This window comes from Nomascus leucogenys, chromosome 24 (genome assembly GCF_006542625.1).
Source record: "Nomascus leucogenys isolate Asia chromosome 24, Asia_NLE_v1, whole genome shotgun sequence".
Lineage (NCBI taxonomy): Eukaryota > Metazoa > Chordata > Mammalia > Primates > Hylobatidae > Nomascus > Nomascus leucogenys.
Window position 1 is genome coordinate 28,189,176 of NC_044404.1, and position 22,610 is coordinate 28,211,785.

Sequence of the window (22,610 nt, forward strand, 5' to 3'; positions counted from 1 at the left end):
AAAGATCTAAGATATGTTTTGGAAATCACTCATGAAGGAGAGGATGAGACTTCTCATTTGGTCAGTTAGGTGGATGGTGAAAGCTGCAGGAAGAGGAAGGAGTAAGGTTAAGTAGGAGGTAGATAATGAGTTGTGCATGTCGAACAGAGATTTGTAGATATCTGAGTTGGAGATGTTGAGTGAGTTGGACATGTGAACTTGGATCTCATTCATTGAAAAAATAGTTATTGAGCACTTACTGTTTTTCAGGAACTATTTTCGGTGTTGGAGATACAGCAATGGACAAAAACAGGCAAAATACCTGTCCTGAAAGAGCTTATATTTTAGTGAGAGGAGATTATAAAATTAAAAAGTATATATGTAGTATATTAGAATAAGCGCTTTGAGAAATAGAAAGCTGGAAAAAGAGATGAAACTGAGGTAGAGTGGTCTTGGTGATTGCAATTTAAAGTGGGGTGATGAGGAAGACTTAACTTAGAAGGTAACATTTGAGCAAAGTCCTAAAGAAATTGAGAGATGAATATGTCGGGGAAAAATATTCCAGTGCAGAGGGCCTCAGCATGCCTGGCACACTGAAGGACAGCAAGGAGGTTCATCTGCCTGGAGTTTAGTGAGGGGGGAGGAGAGTACTTGAACATGATGGGAGTATGTGACTTTTGTCTTAGGGCACTATTAGCTGTTGAAAGGGCTTTGGCTTTTACCTCGAGCTTCTGAGAAAGATCTGGACTGAAAATATGTATAGGTTTGAGCATCATCTGTTTATGGGTGGTTACAGAGGCCATAGAAATATTTCTGTCTTACACAGGCATCCAGTTAGTGGAAACACAAAGTAGGCTTCTCCTCTGCAAAAACTACACAGGATTTTTCTAGCAAGACATCCTTCTGTTTGTGATTCTGTAAGAACAGGGGTATTTTGTTAATGGAAACTTTACATCACAAACCAGGATCATCCCCTAGGATTGATATTGTAACAACATGAATCAAAAGAAGTAAATGAATTCTATGGCTTTGGAAGAGTTCAGTATAATCTAATAGAGAAATTAGAGGTCTATAAGAGTCCCTTGGAACATGTGAAAGGACCATGTGGCATTGGAAAGTTGCGATCGGTGATTTCGATAGCTTAATATTAGAATTGGAAAGTATCAGATGGCTGGCAAACTGTCAGCAAAGTCCTATTCTTAAAGGAGTACCGTCCTAGGTTGGGTTATCTTTGAGGCAGACTCTGATAGTATAGCCTAAAGAATGCTTATTAGGAAGTGCCCTTGGGATCAACACCCGTGGAAGGGAGGGGACAGGAGCAGCAGTATTTGGCCACAGGGAGAAGTCAAGCGGCAATAGAGATCCAACAGGAGACTTAGTGGACCCCACGAGGGCTCTGGAGCTAAAATGACCTGTTAGAGTTGTCTTATGTGTGCTGTAACGGCTGGGCTTACACCTTGGTCTTGACTGGATGTGGACTCTTGAGAAGGATGTGACCTTCCTTGACTCAACTCTTCATATCTGAGGCACTCCCTGAAAGGATTGACAGTCGTAGGCTGTCTCCCAACAGCAGTCCTGTCATTCCTTAATGGGGGATCCAGCCAGTGCAAAAGCATGCTACCACAGTATACCCTTGTGTTGCTCAGATCTACTACTTAAAAAACAAAAAACAAAAAAACAGTATTTTTGAGATATAATTCATATACTATAAAATTTACAATTACTTTACAGTTTATAGTATACAACTCAATGGCTTTTAATATATTTGCAAGTTGTATAACCATCACTATAACCAATTTTAGAACATTTTAATTACCCCCAAAAAACTCTGTTCCCCTTAGCTGTCACTCTGTAATCTCCTCCCCACCCACCCCCAACATAGGCCACCACAAACTTTCTGTCTCTATAGACTTACCTATTATGGACATTTCATGTAAGTGGAATAATACGCTGCATGGTCCTTTGTGATTAGTCTTTCATTTAGTGTGTTTTAAACGTTTATCCATGTTACAACATGTATCAATACTTAATTTCTTTTTATGCTGAATGTCCCATTGTATTCATTTTGTTTATCCAGTGATCAATGGAGAGACACTGGGTGATTTTCACTTTTTAGCTATTATGAATAATGCTGCTATGAACATTTGTTTTTTTTGTTGTTGTTGTTGTTTTTTTTGAGACGGAGTCTCGCTCTGTCGCCCAGGCTGGAGTGCAGTGGCGCGATCTGGGCTCACTGCAAGCTCCGCCTCCCGGGTTCACGCCATTCTCTTGCCTCAGCCTCCCAAGTAGCTGGGACTACAGGCGCCTGCCGCCGCGCCCAGCTAATTTTTCATATTTTTAGTAGAGACGGGGTTTCACCGTGTTAGCCAAGATGGTCTCGATCTCTTGACCTCGTGATCCGCCCGTCTCGGCCTCCCAAAGTGCTGGGATTACAGGCGTGAGCCACAGCGCCCGGCCACTGCTATGAACATTTGTATACAAGTTTTTCGTTTGTTTGTTTTGGGGACATTTGTTTGTTTTTGTAGTTAGCTGGGACTATAGGCATGCGCCACCATGCCCGAGTAATTTTTGTATTTTTTGTAGAGACGGGGTTTCACCATGTTGGCCAGGTTTGTCTCGAACTTCTGACCTCAAGTGATCTGCCTGCCTCGTCCTCCCAAAGTGCTGAGATTACAGGCATGAGCCACCACACCTGGCCTGTATACAAGGTTTTGTATGAACATCCTTTTTTTTTTTTTTTTTTTTGAGATGGAGTTTCGCTCTGTAACCCAGGCTGGAGTGCAGTGGCGCGATCTCAGCTCACTGCAACCTCCGCCTCCTGGGTTCAAGCGATTCTCCTGCCTCAGCCTCCTGAGTAGCTGGGACTACAGGCACCCGCCACCACGCCCAGCTAATTTTTGTATTTTTAGTAGAGACGGAGTTTCACCATGCTGGCCAGGCTGGTCTCATTAGCACAGAACCCAAATTTCTACCTATCTCAGTAAACAATTGAAAGCACATTTCACTTTATGCCTCAATTGACTGCTGACCAACCATAACTTTTTTTTTTTTTTTTTTTTTTTTGAGACGGAGTCTCGCTCTGTCGCCCAGGCTGGAGTGCAGTGGCGCAATCTCGGCTCACTGCAAGCTCCGCCTCCCGGGTTCATGCCATTCTCCTGCCTCAGCCTCTCCGAGTAGCTGGGACTACAGGCGCCCGCCACCACGCCTGGCTAATTTTTTGTATTTTTTAGTAGAGTCGCGGTTTCACCGTGGTCTCGATCTACTGACCTCGTGATCCGCCCGCCTCGGCCTCCCAAAGTGCTGGGATTACAAGCGTGAGCCACCGCGCCCGGCCAGGCCAACCATAACTTTTATAGCAGCTCTCACTTTGATACTCTCTAGTAAATTTAAGTTATATTTAAGGTTAATTTCAGTTGAATTTAATTGTTTAATAATAAATTTGACTGATAAGATTATATTAAAATTTAGGTTATGTTTACTTAAGTGAAGTAAGGAGGTCAGTCAGAATGAAACCTTAGGTTTCCAGTACAAATCTATGGAGTTGTCATGTATTATTCTAGTTTATCATATGGTCATGTTCTTTAGAATTTGTCACCAGGCTACTATAATAAAACTCAGTTTACCAAATTCTTCAAGATTTAACTTGGTAATGAAGCTACAAAACTTATGAATAAGTACAGACTGCCCTCTTTGAACAGACTGTTCAAACTAAGGATGGATCTAATTGATGAACTAGGTAAAAACTACTCTTGAGGGGGAAAAAAAAAAGCCAAGGTCCTAAAGAAATCATCTAAGGTCGTTAAAAGCAGAAATATTCTGATCTTACAAGGTAATAAAGAGCAGTCTTCTCAAAGCAAGACAAAAGCTCTTAATCTGAGCCAGACGATTGCTAGTACCAGTAGCCCGTGAGCGACCGCGCCCAGCCCTATAACTGCATCTTACTCCCAAGTTTCTCCAATCATTCCTGTCAGTAGGTTGTGACTTATAAAAAGCAGGCTCTGAATTGGAGTTTAGTATTTAGACTGTTAGGGAATGACCTTAGGATAAAAACCATAGGAGGAGTAAGAAGCTGGGTAGGGCAGATTTGATACTTGCCTTGATTGGGGGTGCAGGAGGTTGTATATTATACTTAGTCAACTTTCTTTTGAAACATTTTTTATTGGCCGGGCGCGGTGGCTCACGCTTGTAATCCCAGCACTTTGGGAGGCCTGAGGCGGGCGGATCACAAGGTCAGGAGATCGAGACCACGGTGAAACCCCGTCTCTACTAAAAATACAAAAAAAATTAGCCGGGCGTGGTGGCGGGCGCCTGTAGTCCCAGCTACTCGGAGAGGCTGAGGCAGGAGAATGGCGTGAACCCAGGAGGCGGAGCTTGCAGTGAGCCGAGATTGCGCCACTGCACTCCAGCCTGGGTGAAAAAGCGAGACTCCGTCTCAAAAAAAAAAAAAAAAAAAAAAAAAAAACATTTTTTATTTTATTTTCATACTTGAGTGGATAAACTTACAGCTTACTGAACCATCCTCCTATGTCTAAAATAACTTCCATTTTCCTTAGGCAAAACCAATTCCCTTCTTCAAAGATGTTCCTCATGCCCTTTCTCAAGTGTCGTATTTTTCTTACAAAAAAACTTGCCTTTTTCCTTATACCCTAGTAAATTCAAAATGAGGATTGGAAAGGGAGCTTCTTTGAGGAAACTGGGAATAATATATTTTAAGACAAAAATTAGCCTTAAATGTTTTATGATAATCTAGTATTGTACATCTGTATCTCAACTCCCCTAAAATAACTCCCAGCCTGGCACAGTCTCAGGCTGTTGTAATCCTCAAGAGACCGACGTGGGAGGATCACTTGAGCCCAAGAGTTAAAATCTAGTCTGGGCAACATAGGGAGATCTTGTCTCAAAAAAAAAAAACAAACTATCATTTAGTAAGTTGTACATTTCTATAATGTTTCACTTTTAAACTATAGTCAATGTTACTGAATTAGGATTATTTTTTTAAAAGCATAAAAGGTGATGGACTATATGTATAAAGTGTATAATTTACCTTTTTCTCTTTTTAGAAACAGTATCTCACCTCCCTAAACTGGTTAATAGTGGCATGGAAGATCCATTTGGTGAGTATCACCTACATTTTTCTTTGTAAATGACATTTCTGTTTTATCCTCACCTCCATTAAAGCTTTGAGAGTAAATTGGTTTTTTCCATATTCAGTATGCTACTCTCTAGAATAATGGGTCTCAAACTTTTTGCTTCTATAAGAATCCAGTTATATACTTAATGATAGAGTGCCAATGACCTTTTGTTTATATGACATATCTATTGATATTTGCTGTATTACAAATTAAACCTGAGAAACTTTAAAAATATTAATTTGTTTAAAAACGATATTGACAATGTAATGAAGAGAGCATAAAATCTATCCTAATTATTGGTTCTGATTTTTAAAGAAGTAACCCGTAGATGTGACCATTGACCATATTCATCAATATATACAGTTTCTCTAATAAGGGACTTATATGTTTATGCATTAAATAAAAACATGTTCCACTACCAGCCTTACTTGTTTAATAAAAATCAGTACAAAGAGAAAAAAAAAAAAAGACATTGATAAACCCATTATATATTACACAAATAACATTTTTAATGAAAAAAATCAAGAAGCATTTGACAAGATAAAATGAGAAATTTAAATTTCTCTATCTTAGCCGGGCGTGGTGGCTCACACCTATAATCCTAGCACTTTGGGAAGCTGAGGCAGGCAGATCACTTGAGGCTAAGAGTTCGAGAACAGCCTGGCCAACATGACAAAACCCCATCTCTACTAAAAATGCAAAAATTTAGCTGGGCATGGTGGCACACAACTGTAATCCCAGCTACTCTGGAGGCTGAGGCATGAGAAACACTTGAACTCAGGAAGCAGAGGTTGCAGTGAGCTGAGATCGCGCCACTGCGCTCCATCCTGGGCGACAGAGCAAGACTCTGTCTCAAAAAAAGAAAAATAAGTAAATAAATTTCTCTATCTTAATCACTCAGTAACTTATGTATATTTCTCTTTGGTTGGAAATGTAGTTCTGCTCATATTTCAGAAACAAGTGTGCTTTGTAGTGCTTCATTAGTACTTGGCCAATGGAAGATAACATGAAAGTGACTGGGCGCAGTGGCTCGTGCCTGTAATCCCAGCACTTTGGGAGGCCAAGATGGGCAGATCACTTGAGGTCAGGAGTTTGAGACCAGCCTGGCTGACATGGTGAAACCCCGTCTACTAAAAATACAAAAATTAGCTGGGCGTGGTAGCGGGTGCCTGTAATCTCAGCTATTCGGGAGGTTGAGGCAGGAGAAGCACTTGAGGCCCAGAAGGCGGAGGTTGCAGTGAGCCGGGATCATGCCACTGCACCCCAGCCTCGGCAACACAGGGAGACTCTGTCTTAAAAGAAAAGAAAAGAAAAAGATGACTCTGTCTTAAAAGAAAAGAAAAGAAAAAGATAATATGGAAGTAATCATAATAGCAGGCATGTGTAATATATATGTACGTGTGTGTGTGTCTATATATATATATATATATATATATTTTTTTTTTTTTTTTTTTTTTTTTTTTTTTGAGATAGTGTCTCACTCTGTCGCCCAGGCTGGAGTGCAGTGGCACCATCACAGCTCACTGCAGCCTTGACCTCCCGGGCTCAGGCAATCCTTTCAACTCAGCCTCCTGAGTAGCTGGGACTACAGGTGTGCACCCCTATGCCCGACTGATTTTTTTTTTTCTTGGTAGAGATAGGTCTTTGCCTTGTTGAGCAGGTGGCTCTGGAATTCCTAGGCTCAAGGGATCCACCTGCCTTGGCCTCCCAAAGTGTTGGAATTACAGGCGTGAGCCACTGCACCCAGCCTAATATTTCTAATTAAGTTTAGCCTGCGTATATTTCATCTAGCAACATGAGTAAAGGAATATAAGTCTAGATATACAAAGGTTTAATGTCTGCCTTTTTGGCGATAAAGTCATTTACTGTGTGTGGAACCCCTTTTCTTTCTTTTTTTTTTTTTTTTTTTTTTTAAGACTGGATATCACAGTGTTGCCCAGGCTGGAGTTCAGTGGCTATTCACAGACGCAATCATAGCATGCTCTATCCTTGAACTGCTATATCAAGCAGTCTTCCTGCTTTAGCCTCACACTGTGTTTGGATGGTAAGGGGTGAAGAAGACTGAGTAAAGAGGCTGTTGCATTCAGCATTAATTATGCATATTTCCCACGTAGCTAGGACTACAGGCATACTCCACCACTCCTGGCCCTATTTTTAACTGATGCTCATTTCAAAGTGAGAGATATGTCTTAGGATATCAGATTTTTTGAAACCATAACATTAACTAGGAAGACTAGTTAGGAAGTACTTTTCATTTTAAAATACACATTAGCAAAAAACAAAAAGAAATCAGAGGCAGTTTTACTTGTTTCATTTCAGCAAACTGGAGGAAGCATCCGATTCAAGCATTTTCTGATCCTTCATCACACGGAAAGAAGTCTGAATCCCTTTTTATGCCAGTGCAGCTTGAGAAAGTATAGTAAAAATATTACTATATAATACTAACTGAGGTTAGGCTCTTTGGGCTACTGGTACTAGCAATCATCTGGCTCAGATTAAGAGCTTTTGCCTTGCTTTGAGAAGACTGCTCTTTATTACCTTGTAAGATCAGAATTTTTCTGCTTTTAACGACGTTAGATAATTTCTTTAGGACCTTGGCTTTTTTTCCCCCCTAAAGAGTAGTTTTTAGGATTATACCTAGTTCATCGATTAGATTCATCCTTAGTTTGGACACAAGAGGGCAGTCTGTACTTCTTCATAAAATTTTTTTTTTTTTTTTTTTTTTTTTTGAGACAGTCTCGTTGTGTCCCCAGGCTGGAGAGCAGTGGCACGATCTGGGCTCACTGCAGTCTCCGCCTCCCGGGTTCAAGCGATTCTCCTGCCTCAGCCTCCAGAGTAGCTGGGACTACAGGCACGTGCCACCACACCCGGCTCATTTTTTTGTATTTTTAGTAGAGATGGGGTTTCACCATGTTGGCCAGGATGATCTCAAGCTCCTGACCTCGTGATCTGCCCGCCTCGGCCTCCCAAAGGGCTGGGATTACAGGCGTGAGCCACCGTGCCCAGCCACTTATTCATAAAGTTTGTAGCTTCATTACCAAGTTAAATCTTGAAGAATTTGGTAAATTGAGTTTTATTATAGTAGTCTGGTGACAAATTCTAAAGAACATGACCATATGATAAACTAGAATAATACATGACAATTCCATAGGTTTGTACTGGAAACCTAAGTTTTCATTCTGACTGACCTCCTTACTTCACTTAAGTAAACATAACCTAAATTTTAATATAATCTTATCAATCAAATTTATTATTAAACAGTTAAATTCAACTGAAATTAACCTTAAATATGACTTAAATTTTCTAGGGAGTATCAACGTGAGAGTTGCTATAGAAGTTATAGTTGACCAGTAGTCAATTGAGGCATAAAGTGAAATGTGCTTTTGATTGTTTACTAAGATAGGTAGAAATTTGGGTTCTGTGCTAGTGAGATTATTTTTTTCTTTTTCTTTTCTTTTTTTTATTTGAGACGGAGTTTCGCTCATGTCGCCCAGGCTGGAGTGCAATGGCACAATCTCACTTCACTGCAACCTCTGCCTCCCGGGTTCAAGTGATTCTCGTGCCTCAGCCTCCTGAGTAGCTGGGATTACCAGCACCTGCCACCACACCCAGCTAATTTTTGTATTTTTAGTAGAGATGAGGTTTCACCATGTTGGCCAGGCTGGTCTTGAACCCCTGACCTCAGGTGATCCACCCACCGCGGCCTCCCAAAGTGCTGGGATTGCAGGCGTGAGCCACCATGCCTGGCTGAGATTATTTTTTATGGTTTTTTTTTTTGGTTTGTTTTTGGTTTTGGGGTTTTTTTTTGAGATGGAGTCTTGCTCTGTCACCCAGGCTGGAGTACAATGGTGTGATCTCGGCCCACTGCAACCTCCGCCTCCTGGGTTCAAGCAATTCTCCTGCCTCAGCCTCCCAAGTAGCCGGGACTACAGGCACCTGCTACCACGCCCAACTAATTTTTATATTTTTAATAGAGACAGGATTTCGCCATATTGGCCAGGCTGGTCTTGAACTCCTGACCTCAGATGATCCACCTGCCTCGGCCTCCCAAAGTGTTCGGATTACAGGTGTGAGCCCGGCCTGAGATTATTTTTTTCTAAACACTTATTTAAATCTTGGAATTTGTAAATTAACATTCATTCAATCATAATATGGATTTTGGAGGAAAATAGAAATGATTCAGAGTTATATTTAACAACCGGTCTCCTCTTTCTCCATTTTTCCTTCTAAATGTTATACTGATTTTTTTCTTAGTTGTTTACTGTACATATACACACATATACATATGATAAGAATTTGGTGTGCTCAGTGCCATTTGACAAAGCAAAGAATTGAGGATGTAAAATGAGTTTGTTTCTTTTGGTGGAGTGAGAATTTTGTTATAATCAAGTTAGCTAATAATTTAGTAGAAATATTGAAAAAGAGATAAAAGACTACACATTGGGTACAGTGTACACGGCTTGGATGATGGTTGCACCAGAATCTCAGAAATCACCACTAAAGAACGTATTCATGTAACCAAATACTACCTGTTCCCCAAAAACCTATCGAAGTAAAAAATGACATAAAAAAGAAAAAATAAATAAAACAGAAACCGCCTGAAAGAACGAATGAAAGAGAGAGAGAAAGAAAGAAAGAGAGAGAGAGAGAAAGAAGTAAAGAAAGAAAGAAAGAAAGAAAGAAAGAAAGAAAGAAAGAAAGAAAGAAAAGAAAGAAAGAATTATTTGTGGTATTCTGGAAATAAAAGTAGTGAGGGATTTTTATGAATAAAGTACCAGAAGGATAGACCTAAGGTCTCTAGGACCTTTTCTACCTGGACAGATGCTTACACATTTCATTATATAATATTTAAATATCATGTTCATTAATATCACTATTGGTCTCATTGAAAAAAATGTTAAATGTTGGGAAGCTGTCAAGCTCACTCTGGATGTAAATTTTCCAAAATAGGAATTTCACTTGAAAGCTTGAATTCTATCACTAGCAACAAATACTGTTAATTTTCTTTATTAATGACAGGCTTACTTTTGAGAAAATCCCTGTCAGCTATCTAAGCTTGAATAACATAGCTTGTTGTTGAGTCTTTCAAGTAAAAATAGTATTCCATGAAGAAAACTGTCTAGTTCAGTTTGCAACTCAATCACACAAATGCCTTTCCTGGAGATAACCATCATACTTAGTATACAAATGTGCTTTATACATATTTCTGTTTCATCATATACAGTAATAAAAATATATGTACTAAAGGGTTGATATTTATTAAAACTAATAATTTTTATTGCTTTATCAAGGACATTCTTAAAGTTGAATTTATTTTTCACTGTAACTGTGTAGTTGTGAAGAATACAATGATTTCTGCTACAGTTTGGTGCTGTTGCCTTGATTTGTGTTAAGGTGCTAACAGTTTTGCTCACCATTGCTTTTGTACCATCAGTGCAAGTGTCAGCACAGTGGAAAAGGCAAATAATTTTTTTGTGTTCTTATGTATTTAGTTTTACCTCTTGGACTTCCGAAAGGATCTCAGGGATCCCCAGAGATCAGCAGATTATACTTGCTTCATTTTCCTGAGGTTCTTAGAGGCCCTTCTGTGGAAGTCATGAGTAAAGTTAAGACTTAATCCTGGAGATTGTATTGGGCAGGGTTTCAGTGTGGACTAGGTCTTGGACATTTGACAGAAATATGGTCAGAGGGAGTGATTAGCTCTGTGGTTTCTCCTAAGCAGGAGTACCCTGCACCACTACCCCCGGGCCGCAGGAGGTGAGCAGTGGGCCAGTGAGCATTACAGTCTGAGCTCCACCTCCTGTCAGATCAGTGATTAGGTGGAACAGTTTCATCCCAAACCACCCCAACACCCCCGTCTGTAGAAAAATTGTCTTCCATTAACCTGGTCCCTGGTGCCAAAAGGGTTGGGGGCCGCTGGGTTAAAGAAACTTCTGTGGAGTGAAATGAGTGTCTGGAACTCATTAGGCAACCAAGTATGTTCAAAGAAATCCATAAGCATTTAGTCAAGACAGGCTGAGGGCCAGGCTCACCTGGGTACTGTGTTCTTAGCTTTAAAAAGGATAAATGGCAGCAGAGATGTTGGTGATGACAGCCTTCAATACGTCTCTTGAGTCACATTGCTCCAGTCTGTACAGGTGGCCTTGCACTCTGTCGAGGTGGTACGCAACTGTCATCCTGGCTTATCCGGTCTCCATTTTCCTGGCAGCTTTGCTTCTTTCCTGTGTTGGCTCCTTTGTTTCCTAAACCCTCATGTCTTCCTCTGTCGTGGTTGCCAGTAGCTTCTTGATGTTGAACCTCCTGGAATAATTATCTAATTCATTTCTTTTTCCTTTAGATACGTTTCCTGCAAGATTTATTCAACTTTATCTTCTACTTTTATTAAATTTTTCTTTTCTACTATTAGTTTTTAATCTCCAGGAGGCCTTTTTTAAGTCTCTGAATGTTTCTTTATATAATATCCTTTCATTCTTTCAACAGATTTTCCTTGCCCTGCATAGTCTCTTTTTTTCCTAACATTGTTTTTAAATAGTCATTTGGTTTCTTTTATGTTAGAGTTTTTCTCTGATGTCTAGTAATAATTAACTGTCTGCTGACGGTTAAAAGTGAGGGACTAAATAGCCAGTTAGAAGCTTTAAAGGTGCCGGGCACGGTGGCTCACGCCTGTAATCCCAGCGCTTTGGGAGGACGAGGCGGGCGGATCACGAGGTCAGGAGATTAAGACTGTCCTGGCTAACACAGTGAAACCCCATCTCTACTAAAAATACAAAAAAATTAGCCGGGCGTGGTGGCGGGCGCCTGTAGTCCCAGCTACTCAGGAGGCTGAGGCAGGAGAATGGTGTGAACCCGGGAGGCGGAGCTTGCAGTGAGCTGAGATCGTGCCACTGCACTCCAGCCTGGGCAACAGAGCAAGACTCTGTCTCAAAAAAAAGGAGCTTTAAATGCATAGGCAGGTTGCCTTTGGGTGAGCTTCTTGGCCTTATTGTTGATGAACATTCTCATATTAGTATCAGGGTCTAAAGGGCACAGTCTTCCCACTGTGTTTGGATGGTAAGGGGTGAAGAAGACTGAGTAAAGAGGCTGCTGCATTCAGCATTAATTATGCATATTTTCACTTAATTCTCTTCCATTTTTAATTTTACTTGTATTTGTATTTTATTTTACCTTATTTTTATTTTTTGAGATGGAGTCTTGCTCTGTCACCCAGGCTAGAGTGCAGCGGCGCCATCTCAGCTTACTGCAACCTCTGCCTCCCGGGTTCAAATGATTCTCCTGGCCTCAGCCTCCCAAGTAACTGGGATTACAAGCACCCATCACCGCCTGGCTAATTTTTGTAGTTTTAGGGTTTCACCATGTTGGCTAGGCTGGTCTCAAACTCCTGACCTCAGGTGATCCGCCTGCCTCAGCCTACCAAAGTGCTGAGATTACAGGCATGAGCCTCTGCACCTGGCCTTATTTTCTTTTTCATTTTATTTTTATTTTTGGGGGGTCAGTCTTCCTCTGTCTCAAAAAAAAAAAAAAAAAAAATGGCACCACAGCCTCAACCTCCCGAGCTCAAACAGTCCTCCCACCTCAGCCTCCCAAGTAGCTGGGACTATAGGCACGTACCACCATGCCTGACTAATTTTTTCACTTTTTGTAAAGATGCAGTCTCCCTATGTTGCCCAGGCTGGTCTTGAACTCCTGGGCTCAAGTGATTCTCCTACCTCGGCCTCCCCAAAAGTTGAGATTACAGGCATGAGCCATTGCACCCAACCCCTTCCATTTTTTTTTTTTTTTTTTTTTTTGAGACAGAGTCTGGCTCTGTCGCCCAGGCTGGAGTGCAGTGGCACAATCTCGGCTCACTGCAACTTCCGCCTCCGGGGTTCAAGCGATTCTCCAGCCTCAGACTCTTGAGTAGCGGGGATTACAGGCGCGCGCCACCAAGCTCGGCTAATTTTTGTATTTTTAGTAAAGATGGGGTTTCACCATGTTGGCCAGGCTGGTCTCGAACTCCTGACCTCGTGATCCGCCTGCCTCGGCCTCCCAAAGTGCTAGGATTACAGGTGTGAGCCACCGCGTCCGGCCCCCCTTCCATTTTTTGTACCATATCCCTACCATCAGTTGCCTTTTGCGACCCCTTTCCAGAGACCATTTGCTTTACACTTTCTTGGAAAACAGATTCCAAAATTCCGCCAGAGTTAGTGTAGGAAAGACATTGAAGATCATGGAGTAGGGAAAGTGATAGAGGAATCAAACAGCTTTTACCTTGCTTCTCCTGATTTTACATCACCTCCCTTTCATCTCATTTCAGAGACCTGGGTAAAATACAATGAATATATTACTTGTTAACCTATATTGGTGTATACTACCAGTTAAAAGAAAAAATTAGGCTGGACGCGGTGGCTCACCCCTGTAATCCTAGCACTTTGGGAGGCCGAGGTGGGCGGATCGCCTGAGCTCAGGAATTCGAGACCAGCCTGGGCAACACGGTGAAACCCCACCTCTACTAAAATACAAAAAATTACCCAGGCGTGATGGTGTGCAAGTGCAGTCCCAGCTACTCGGGAGGCTGAGGCAGGAGAATTGCTTGAACCCGGGAGGCAGAGGTTTCGTGAGCCAAGATCACGCCACTCCACTCCAGCCTGGGCGACAGAGCAAGACTCTGTCTCAAAAAAAAAAAAAAAAAAAGAAGAAGAAAAGAAAAAAAAGGAAAAATTAATGGTTACAGTGTACGTAAGTGCTGAGTGAAGGAAGGATCCAGAGAGGATGTGCATAGAATTTGTGCTACTATGATGCTCCACACCCCACTACTTTAAAAATAGCTAATTCATGCTTCTGCTTTCTTCCTCCCTTTTCAACTGCTTATGGAGTTAACAGTCACTCTCCCAAGAGCATGCCAGAACAAAAGGGACTGGAACCCTGGAATATCACTTATTTAAAAGTACTGAGTTGTGACTTCCTTCTAAAGATTTTAGAGGTGGAGGAGGATCTACATACTAATTGCCTTCCCAAAATGTTTTAAATCATCTGAATACTTCATTAAGTTTCTATATACCCTCTCTTGTATAAATATGAACATGACTTGTTGAAAATATTTTTTGGATGTGTGTTTGATGATTGTTTAATGAGATATAGATTATCAGTTTGCATTCTGAACTTAAAGCTAGTTGCAAAGGCTTTATTCATATGCATGGCATTCTGGAAACAAATTTATAAGATAATACCTCCTTTTGATTATAATTTGTATCATATAGGAAATAGGAGAAGCAGTTTGTTAAGGTAGCAAATAGAATTTATTATTTCCTAAACAAAGTCAATTATTTTTTTCTTATTCTGTATCTGAATTTATGAATTATTATGATGATGCTATAAAGGAGTTTTTTTCTAGCTGTTTAAGAACATTTGCCAAGGAGCCAAACTCAAGACATAATGCACTTCAAAGTTCATGGGAAAACATTTTTGATGTTATGTTGTTATCACTTGAAGCTCAAAATATGCCAGTAACATAGTCCTTCCCTCCCTCCTCTTTAAGAATGAAAGACAAAATACAAGCTTAATTAGTTTTGAGGTCCTCGGGGTGTAGGAGTTAAATTCCTCCAGTATTAAATGATGCCAAAAATGATGCTAGTTCCATTTTTTCTCCTAGTGGTCTTGATGAGAAATTTAATGCAGCATTATTATAAATATATGTTAAATATCCTCTGTCATCTTATTTCCTGAAGGAGTATAAAGGTCAACGTCTTTTTACTGTTACATCCCACCCAATGCCCAGTAGTAAACACACAATACATATCTGTATGTGTTTCTTCCAGTGGTTTTAATTTTTCTGCATAAGATAGAATTACCAATATTGAGGAAAATAGAGTACACAGACACCAAATTCTGTGAACCTGAATAACAGATATTATATAATTAGTTTTTCTGTCAGTAGAAAAAGATGAGCTGTAGTAGTAGTAGTAGAAGCCTGGAAAGGCAGTAATGCTGACGTTGTGGACTATTGCCTGTGTCCTCTCACCACGTTTTATCACTTCTGACTATGCCTTACTCCTAGAAAATCATAGCAAGTGGGATAGGTTGACTAAATGCATGGACTGGTTTCCATCTGAATTTATTGCTGCAAACTGAGCCCTTATCAATGTGTCATGCACCCTGCACAGACGATGATTTATGTCATACAAATGTTTTCTTCCAGCCTGTGGCTTGTCTATTTGCTTTCAGAGGCTTTTAAAGTAATGCAATCCAGTTTAATCCATTTTCTCTTTTATGGTTCATAATTTTTGTGTTTTCTTGAAGAAATCTTTGCTTAACCAAAGATCACAAAGGCTTTCCTCTATTTTTTTTCTTTATGATGTTTATAGTTTTGGGTTTTATTTTAAGTCGTTGATTCTTTTTGAGTTAATTTTTAGATATGGTACAAAGTTGGAAATATTCTCCTTTGTCCACTGAATTACCTTGACACCCTGTTGAATTCCTGATGAAATTGGTAATTTTCTTTCTTTTTTTTTTTTTTGCTGGTCCCCCCTTCCTTCCCCCCAAAATGGGTAATTTTCTAGGAAAATATAATTTGCCAAAGTGACTCAAGAAATAAAAATCCTATGTAGACTAGTGTTAAAATGTGATTAGGCCAGGGGTTTTATGGACAATTTAATTCATATTGATGAAGCAGATGATTGCAGTAGTCCCTCCTTATTTACGAGGGATATACCAAGACCAAGAATGCCAGTGGATCCCTGAAATCATGGATAATACTGAACCCCAATATATACTGTTTTTTCCTGTATATACGTACATACATATGTACCTGTGATAAAGTTTGGATTATAAATTAGGCACAGTAAGAATTTAATAACAATAACTAATAATAAAATAGAACAAATAAGTAAAACAAGGGTTAGTTGAACACAAGCACTGCAATACCACCACAGTTGATATGGCAACTGAGATGGCTGCTAAGTGATTAACAGGCAGTGAACACATACGGTGTGGATACGCTGCACAAGGAGCTGGATGATTCACACCTGGGCAGGACAGAGCAGGATGGCATGAGATTTCATCATGATACTCAGAGTGGCACATGACTTAAAACTTACAAGTTATTTATTTCTAGAAATTTTCCATATTATATCTTTGGACTGCAGTCAACCACAAGTAACTGAAACTGCAGAAAGTGAAACCACAGATAAGAGGGGACAGCTCTGTAATGCTATATCAATCAGTATAGCAGAGAAAAAGAAAGTATACCTGTTTATTTTATAAAGTTGGCAAAATCTTGATAACTAAAAGCTGCCAGGCTGGGCACGGTGGCTCATGCCTCTAATCTCAGTCCTTTGGGAGGCCCATACGGGAGGACTGCTTGAGCCCGGGAGTTCAAGAACAGCTTAGGCAACATTGGGAGACCCTACAAAAAAAAAAAAAGACACAAGAATCTTTTAAAAAGTTAGCTAGGTATGGTGGCACACATCTATAGTCCAGCTATTTGGGAGGCTCAGGTGGGTGGATTGCTTGAGCCCAAGAGGTCAAGGCTGCAGTGAAATGAGATTGTGCCACTGCACTCCAGCCTGGAGGACAGAGCAAAGCCCTATCTCTAAATAAATAAATAAATAAATGCTGACAAAGATAGAAAAATACATTTGTCTGGCTGGGTGTGGTGGCTCATGCCTATCCCAGCACATTGGGAAGCCAAGGCAGGCAGATCACCTGAGGTCAGGAGTTTGAGACCACCCTGCCCAACATGGCGAAAGCCTGACTCTACTAACAATACAAAAAAAAAAAAAAAAAAAAAAAGTAGCTGGGCGTGGTGGCAGGCCCCTGTAACCCCTGCTACTTGGGAGGTTGAGGCAGAGAATCATCTGAACCTGGGAGGCGGAGGTTGCAGTGACCCAAGATAGCACCACTGCACTCTGGCCTGGGTGACAGAGCAAGACTCCATCTCAAAACAAAACAAAATAAAACAAACAAATACATTTGTTCTATTCCACTTAATACAGCTGTAGAAAGTCTATATAAATTACATGTAGATTAAATCCAACAAATCATTATTTTTTTCTTATTACAAAAACAATATATATTTCTTTGAGAAAAATGAGAAAATATGGCATAAAGGAGAAAATTTTAAGGCCAGGTGCAGTGGCTCACACCTGTAATCTCAGGACTTTGGGAGGCTGAGGCAGTGGATCACCTGAGGTCAGGAGTTCGAGACCAGCGTGGCTAATATGGTGAAACCCTGTCTCTACTAAAAATACAAAACTTAGCCAGGCATGGTGGTGTGCGCCTGTAGTCCCAGCTACTTGGGAGGCTGAGACAGGAGAATTGCTAGAACCCTGGAGGCAGAGGTTGCGGTGAGCTGAGATTGTGCCACTGCACACCAGCCTGGGTGACAGAGCGAGACTCCATCTCAAAAAATAAAAAAAGGGAGAAAAATTTAAATTATTTGACCTTTCTATCCGTTGGTAATTACTAATAACATTTTGATATATCTACTTTTATGATTTTTTCTAGGGAAGTTATCTATGTACAGTAGTTACATTTTTTAACATGCCAATTTATAGCTAGCTGTTTTTTGCTTGTTTGGTGCCCGCCCCCATGCCCAGCTAATTTTTTTGTATTTTTAGTAGAGACAGGGTTTCACCATGTTGGCCAGGCTGGTCTCGAACTCCTGAAATTAAGTAATCCACCTGTCTTGGCCTCCCAAAGTGCTAGGATTACAGGCGTGAGCCACCGTGGCTGACCTGTTTTTTTCCCCATTTGATATGTCAAATCTATAAATATATTGGAAGAATATGACTCAAGAGGATTATTGCAATATCTAAGGATTATATAGATATATTATCACTTTACGTGTATATATATACACACACATAAAGTGTAAATATATATGTGTATATATAAAGTGTAAAAAACATATATAAAGTGATACGTGTATGTGTGTGTGTATATATACACACACACACTTTTTTTGAGATGGAGTCTCACTCTGTCGCCCAGACGGGAGTACTGGCAACAGAGGTGGGAGTACTCGATCTCAGCTCACTCAAACCTCCGCCTCCTGGGTTCAAGCAATTCTCCTGCCTCAGCCTGCTGAGTAGCTGGGACTATAGGTGAGCGGCCACCATGCCTGGCTAATCTATAAATAGTTACAAATTATTACCTCAATAGGTCAAAAACTAGAATGAAAATGATATGCTTGCTTATCTTTGTAGATGAGAAGATTCAACTCTTCTAGTTAAAAGCTTTAGTTACCCTAGGAATAGGATAGTTTATTTTTATTCTTAAATACTTAAATAATAGCGACATCTGCATTTCTACCAAAGTGATTTAAAAATTGATAACATTAAGACACATTTTATAAAGTAAAACTTGTTAGGTAAAGTCTTCTTTGACCACCTTTGTCTAGTGACAACCCATACATACCATGAATGTTGTGTATATCCTTCTAGTTCATGTTTTTCTATTACAACATTACTTACATACTTCGATAGGATCAAGACCAGTTCTCTAGGCCAGGTGCAGAGGCTCACACCTGTAATCCCAGTGCTTTGGGAGGCTGAGGCAGGCAAATCGTCTGAGTGCAGCCTGAGCAACATTGTGAGACCCCATCTCTACAAAAAATACAAAAATGAACTGTGAGTGGTCTCGCAGTCCTGTGGTCCCAGCCACTCAGAAGGCTGGGAGAATCACTTGTGCCTGGAAGATTGAGGCTGCAGTGAGCCATTGATATGGTTAGGCTTTGTCTTCCCACCCAAATCTCATCATGAATTGTAAACCCCATAATCCCTATAATCCCCACGTGTCAAGGTAGAGACCAGGTGGAGGTAATTGAATTATGGGGGCAGTTTACCCCATGCTGTTCTCACGATATTGAGTTCTCATGAGATCTGATGGTTTTATAAGGAGCTCTTCCCCCTTCACTTGGCCCTTCTCCTTCCTGCCACCTTGTGAAGAAGACACCTTGCTTCTCCTTCACCTTCCACCATTATGGTAACTTTCCTGAGGCCTCCCCAGCCATGCTGAACTGTGAGTCAATTAAACCCCTTTCCTTTATAAATTACCCAGTCTTGGGCACTTCTTTATAGCAGCATGAGAACAAACTAATACAAGCCATGATTGTGCCACTGCACTCCAGCCTGGGTGACAGGATGAGACCCTGTCTCAAAAAAAAAAAAAGAGGATTGTTATCTATAGAAAATCTAAAGGAGTTGAGTTATTTACAATAACAACCAAATTATAAAATACCTAGGAGTGATCTCAGCAACATAGCCCATATGATAAAACTAGAAGTGTGCTGTAGATAAATAAATAGATCCATTATGTCAAGTAATGGGAAAAACTGGAAAAATTATTTGTATCATTTATTCCTAAATTTATTACATAGGTTTAATACAACATTAATAGTTGAAGAGAACTTACATTAGCTTTTTGATATTTGACAAAGTGATTATCAAATATAACTTAGAAAAAAATTAAAGCTAAGAAGTTAACAAACTCCCCTTTTTAATGGGTTTATGATGCCAGTTTGGTCACACTAAGTTGTGTAAGGTCTTGGGTGTATTTTTGGACTTTATGTTCTTTTCTGTGAACAATTTGTCAGTTTTTGTACCAGTTTTACAATGTGTTTATTACTACAGTCAAAACAACGTCACTGGCTGGCTTCTGCACGTCCTATCGTGTTCAAAATGACCTTTCATGATCAGAGCTTTGAGTTGACCCAAAGGCAGGGTAATTTTTACAAGATTACTGTTTGAAACATCAGTGAAACCAGAGCACATGAGGTGTGTGCACATATATACACACACATACACACTCACGTGCTATAGAGGCTTCCATTGAATGAAAGTAATGGTAGTATAATGGACCATCTTGTAGATGGTGCTGACGGCCTCGAATCCTCGTTGAAGATTCATGGGTTTTCTTTTTTTTTTTTTGATTCTTCATCAAACCAGTGTTTATCTTGCGGTAGCCAGAGTAACATCGTCTCAGATTGTAATCTATAGCTATAGCTTTCCTTTTTACTATTGCATAAAAAGATTAATATTATATTTGACCTCTTTAAGATTTTTAGATTTCTTATTTAGGTTTCCTTTGATGCTGCTATATTCTATTTCTTTTCATTGATTTCTTAAAATAATTTAGATGCTCTAAAAGGTAGGTCTGGCTGCTTTATTTTGTCCATTTCACCGCACAGGGTGAGTCAGTCTTTTCCTCACTTCAGTTTAGAGCTCAGTAATCAAAGGGCACAGATAGCAAGAAGGCTTAAGAATTATGTCTTAAATAGTACAAAAGTGGCACCAAAGAAAGGACATCCCTGCTAGGATGGGGAGCTTGGCTTAATACTAAAGGTGTGTATTTGTTTAGTTCTGGTTATAATCTCATAATACATCCAGGATACATGGCTTAATGTTGGTTTCAGTGAAGGCCAGTTACTATCCTAACCCCACGCCAAAGGTGAATGATGGATGGATGTATGACTGGCTGACTGAATGACTTATTAATTCATTCAATAAATTTTTATTGGCTCACTGCCCTAACTGCCATGCAGGAAAAAGATGAGTAAGTTACATTTTCAGCTCTCAAAGAGGAGATTGAGAACTTCTAATGTGAGACAGAGTGAAGTGATTTTATACAAATAAAAATACTTGTGTTATTGGAATTTCCTGCCATGTTATTCAGCATGATTTGTACTTGTAGAAATTATTAAAACTTAATTGTATAGCATGTACAGTCAGCCCTCTGTTAATGAGGGTTTCACATCCATGGATTTAACCAACCACAGATTGAAAATACTTGGGGAAAAAATAATAATTATACAACAATAAATGATAATGCAATTTTTAAAAAATACAGTATAAAAACTTTACATCACATTTACACTGTTAGGTATTATAAATAATCTAGAGAAGACTAAGTATTATGGATGATGTGTATAGGTTATATGTCAACACTTTGCCACTTTATATAAGGGACTTAAGCATCCATGGATTTTGGTGTCCAAGGAGAGTCCTGGAAACAGTCCCCCTTGGATACTGAAGGATGACTGTATTTCCCTTCTTTTCCTTTACTTTTTATTTTTAAGGCTAGTCAAACGAAGCAGTGGGAGGGGAGAAGGAACAAAGAAATCTGTAAGTGGTTGTGATCAATTAGTTGTAAACCCCACTGCATTCTGACCAGCCTGTATTTCTTTTTCTATATCTGTGTTCTTTGAACAGTTTAGTGGCGATTTCTTTAGGGCAAGTTTTTTGTTTTACTGTGTTTGTTTTGTATCTAAAAAGAGAATTTGGTGACCCTGGGGAAATAGGTAAAAACTAGAGACTTCTTTTTTTGAGACAGAGTCTCGCTCTGTCGCCAGGCTGGAGTGCAGTGGTGCCATCTCAGCTCACTGCAACCTTCACCTCCTGGGTTCAAGCAATTCTCCTGCCTCAGCCTCCCAAGTAGCTGGGACTACCGGCGCATGCCACTGCGCCCAGCTAATGTTTTTGTAGTTTTAGTAGAGACGAGGTTTCCCCATGTTGACCAGGCTGGTCTCGAACTCCTGACCTCAGGTAATCTGCCTGCCTCTGTCTCCCAAATTGCTGGGATTGCAGGCATGAGCCACCACACCCAGCCTAAAACTAGAGACTTCTTAACTACCTTAGAGAGTATAGATAGGGCTGGGCGTGGCGGCTCATGCCTGTAATCCCAGCACTCTGGGAGGCAGGAGGATCCCTTGAGCCTAGGAGTTCAAGACCATTCTGGGGCAACATAGCAAGACCTTGTCTTGACAAAAAATAAACAAAATTAGCCAGGTGTGGTAGTGCATACCTATAGTCCCAGCTACTTAAGAGGCTGAGATGGGAGGATTGTTTAAGCCAGGGAGGTCGAGGCTGCAGTGAGGCATGATCAAACCACTACACTCCAGCCTGGGCAACAGAGCAAGATCCTGCCTCAAATAAATAAATAAATGAGTAAATAAATATCTTGCACTCTCATAAAACATACTTGTACATTGCTAATAATAATGCTCCAAGTAGCATAAGTATGGTTAAAAGGTTATATAAACCTGTGCTTCAGTAATTTTGGGTTTCTCATGGAAGACTAGGGCTAAAGAGTTTTTGTTGTATATCTAGGTTTATGGTGTAGCAAAGAATGGAGACTCAGATCCAGATTACTTAGATGTGAATCCTAACTTTGCCAGTTTTTAACTTAGACCAGTTTACTACTATGTGACTCAGTTTCCTCATATATAAAATGGGGATAATAAATGCTGTCTTGCTTATAGACTTGTAAGAATTAGACAAGTTAGTATATGTAAAATATTTAGAATAATCGTTGGGATTATAACACATGTTCGATTCATGTTAGCTGTTATTATTCATAGAGAATTGGGAGGAGGAATACTTGGGAAGTTGAATTTAGTTTATTTTCTAAGTTTTAGCTTTCTTCACATCTTTTCATACATAACAGAGTAGATAAATTTGAACTTTATTTTATTTATGTTCTAATTTTTCAGATACCAGTTTTTACCATTTAGGGAAATGATCAGAA

At 40.0% G+C, this 22,610-nt stretch overlaps 1 protein-coding gene across 4 annotated transcripts in view; it reads left to right on the plus strand.

Moving 5' to 3' along the window:
- Positions 1 to 22,610, plus strand: part of PHACTR4 (phosphatase and actin regulator 4) — a 131,473-nt gene that overhangs the window by 29,076 nt on the left and 79,787 nt on the right. For all 4 annotated transcript variants that reach the window (XR_004028413.1, XM_030805271.1, XM_030805270.1 and 1 more), the window contains exon 2: positions 5,040 to 5,093. Coding sequence is in view for 2 of the 4 variants with exons in the window: in XM_030805271.1 (XP_030661131.1) it covers positions 5,078 to 5,093 (16 nt within the window). In the remaining 2 variants the exon portion in view is untranslated. The remainder of the gene's footprint in view (positions 1 to 5,039; positions 5,094 to 22,610) is intronic.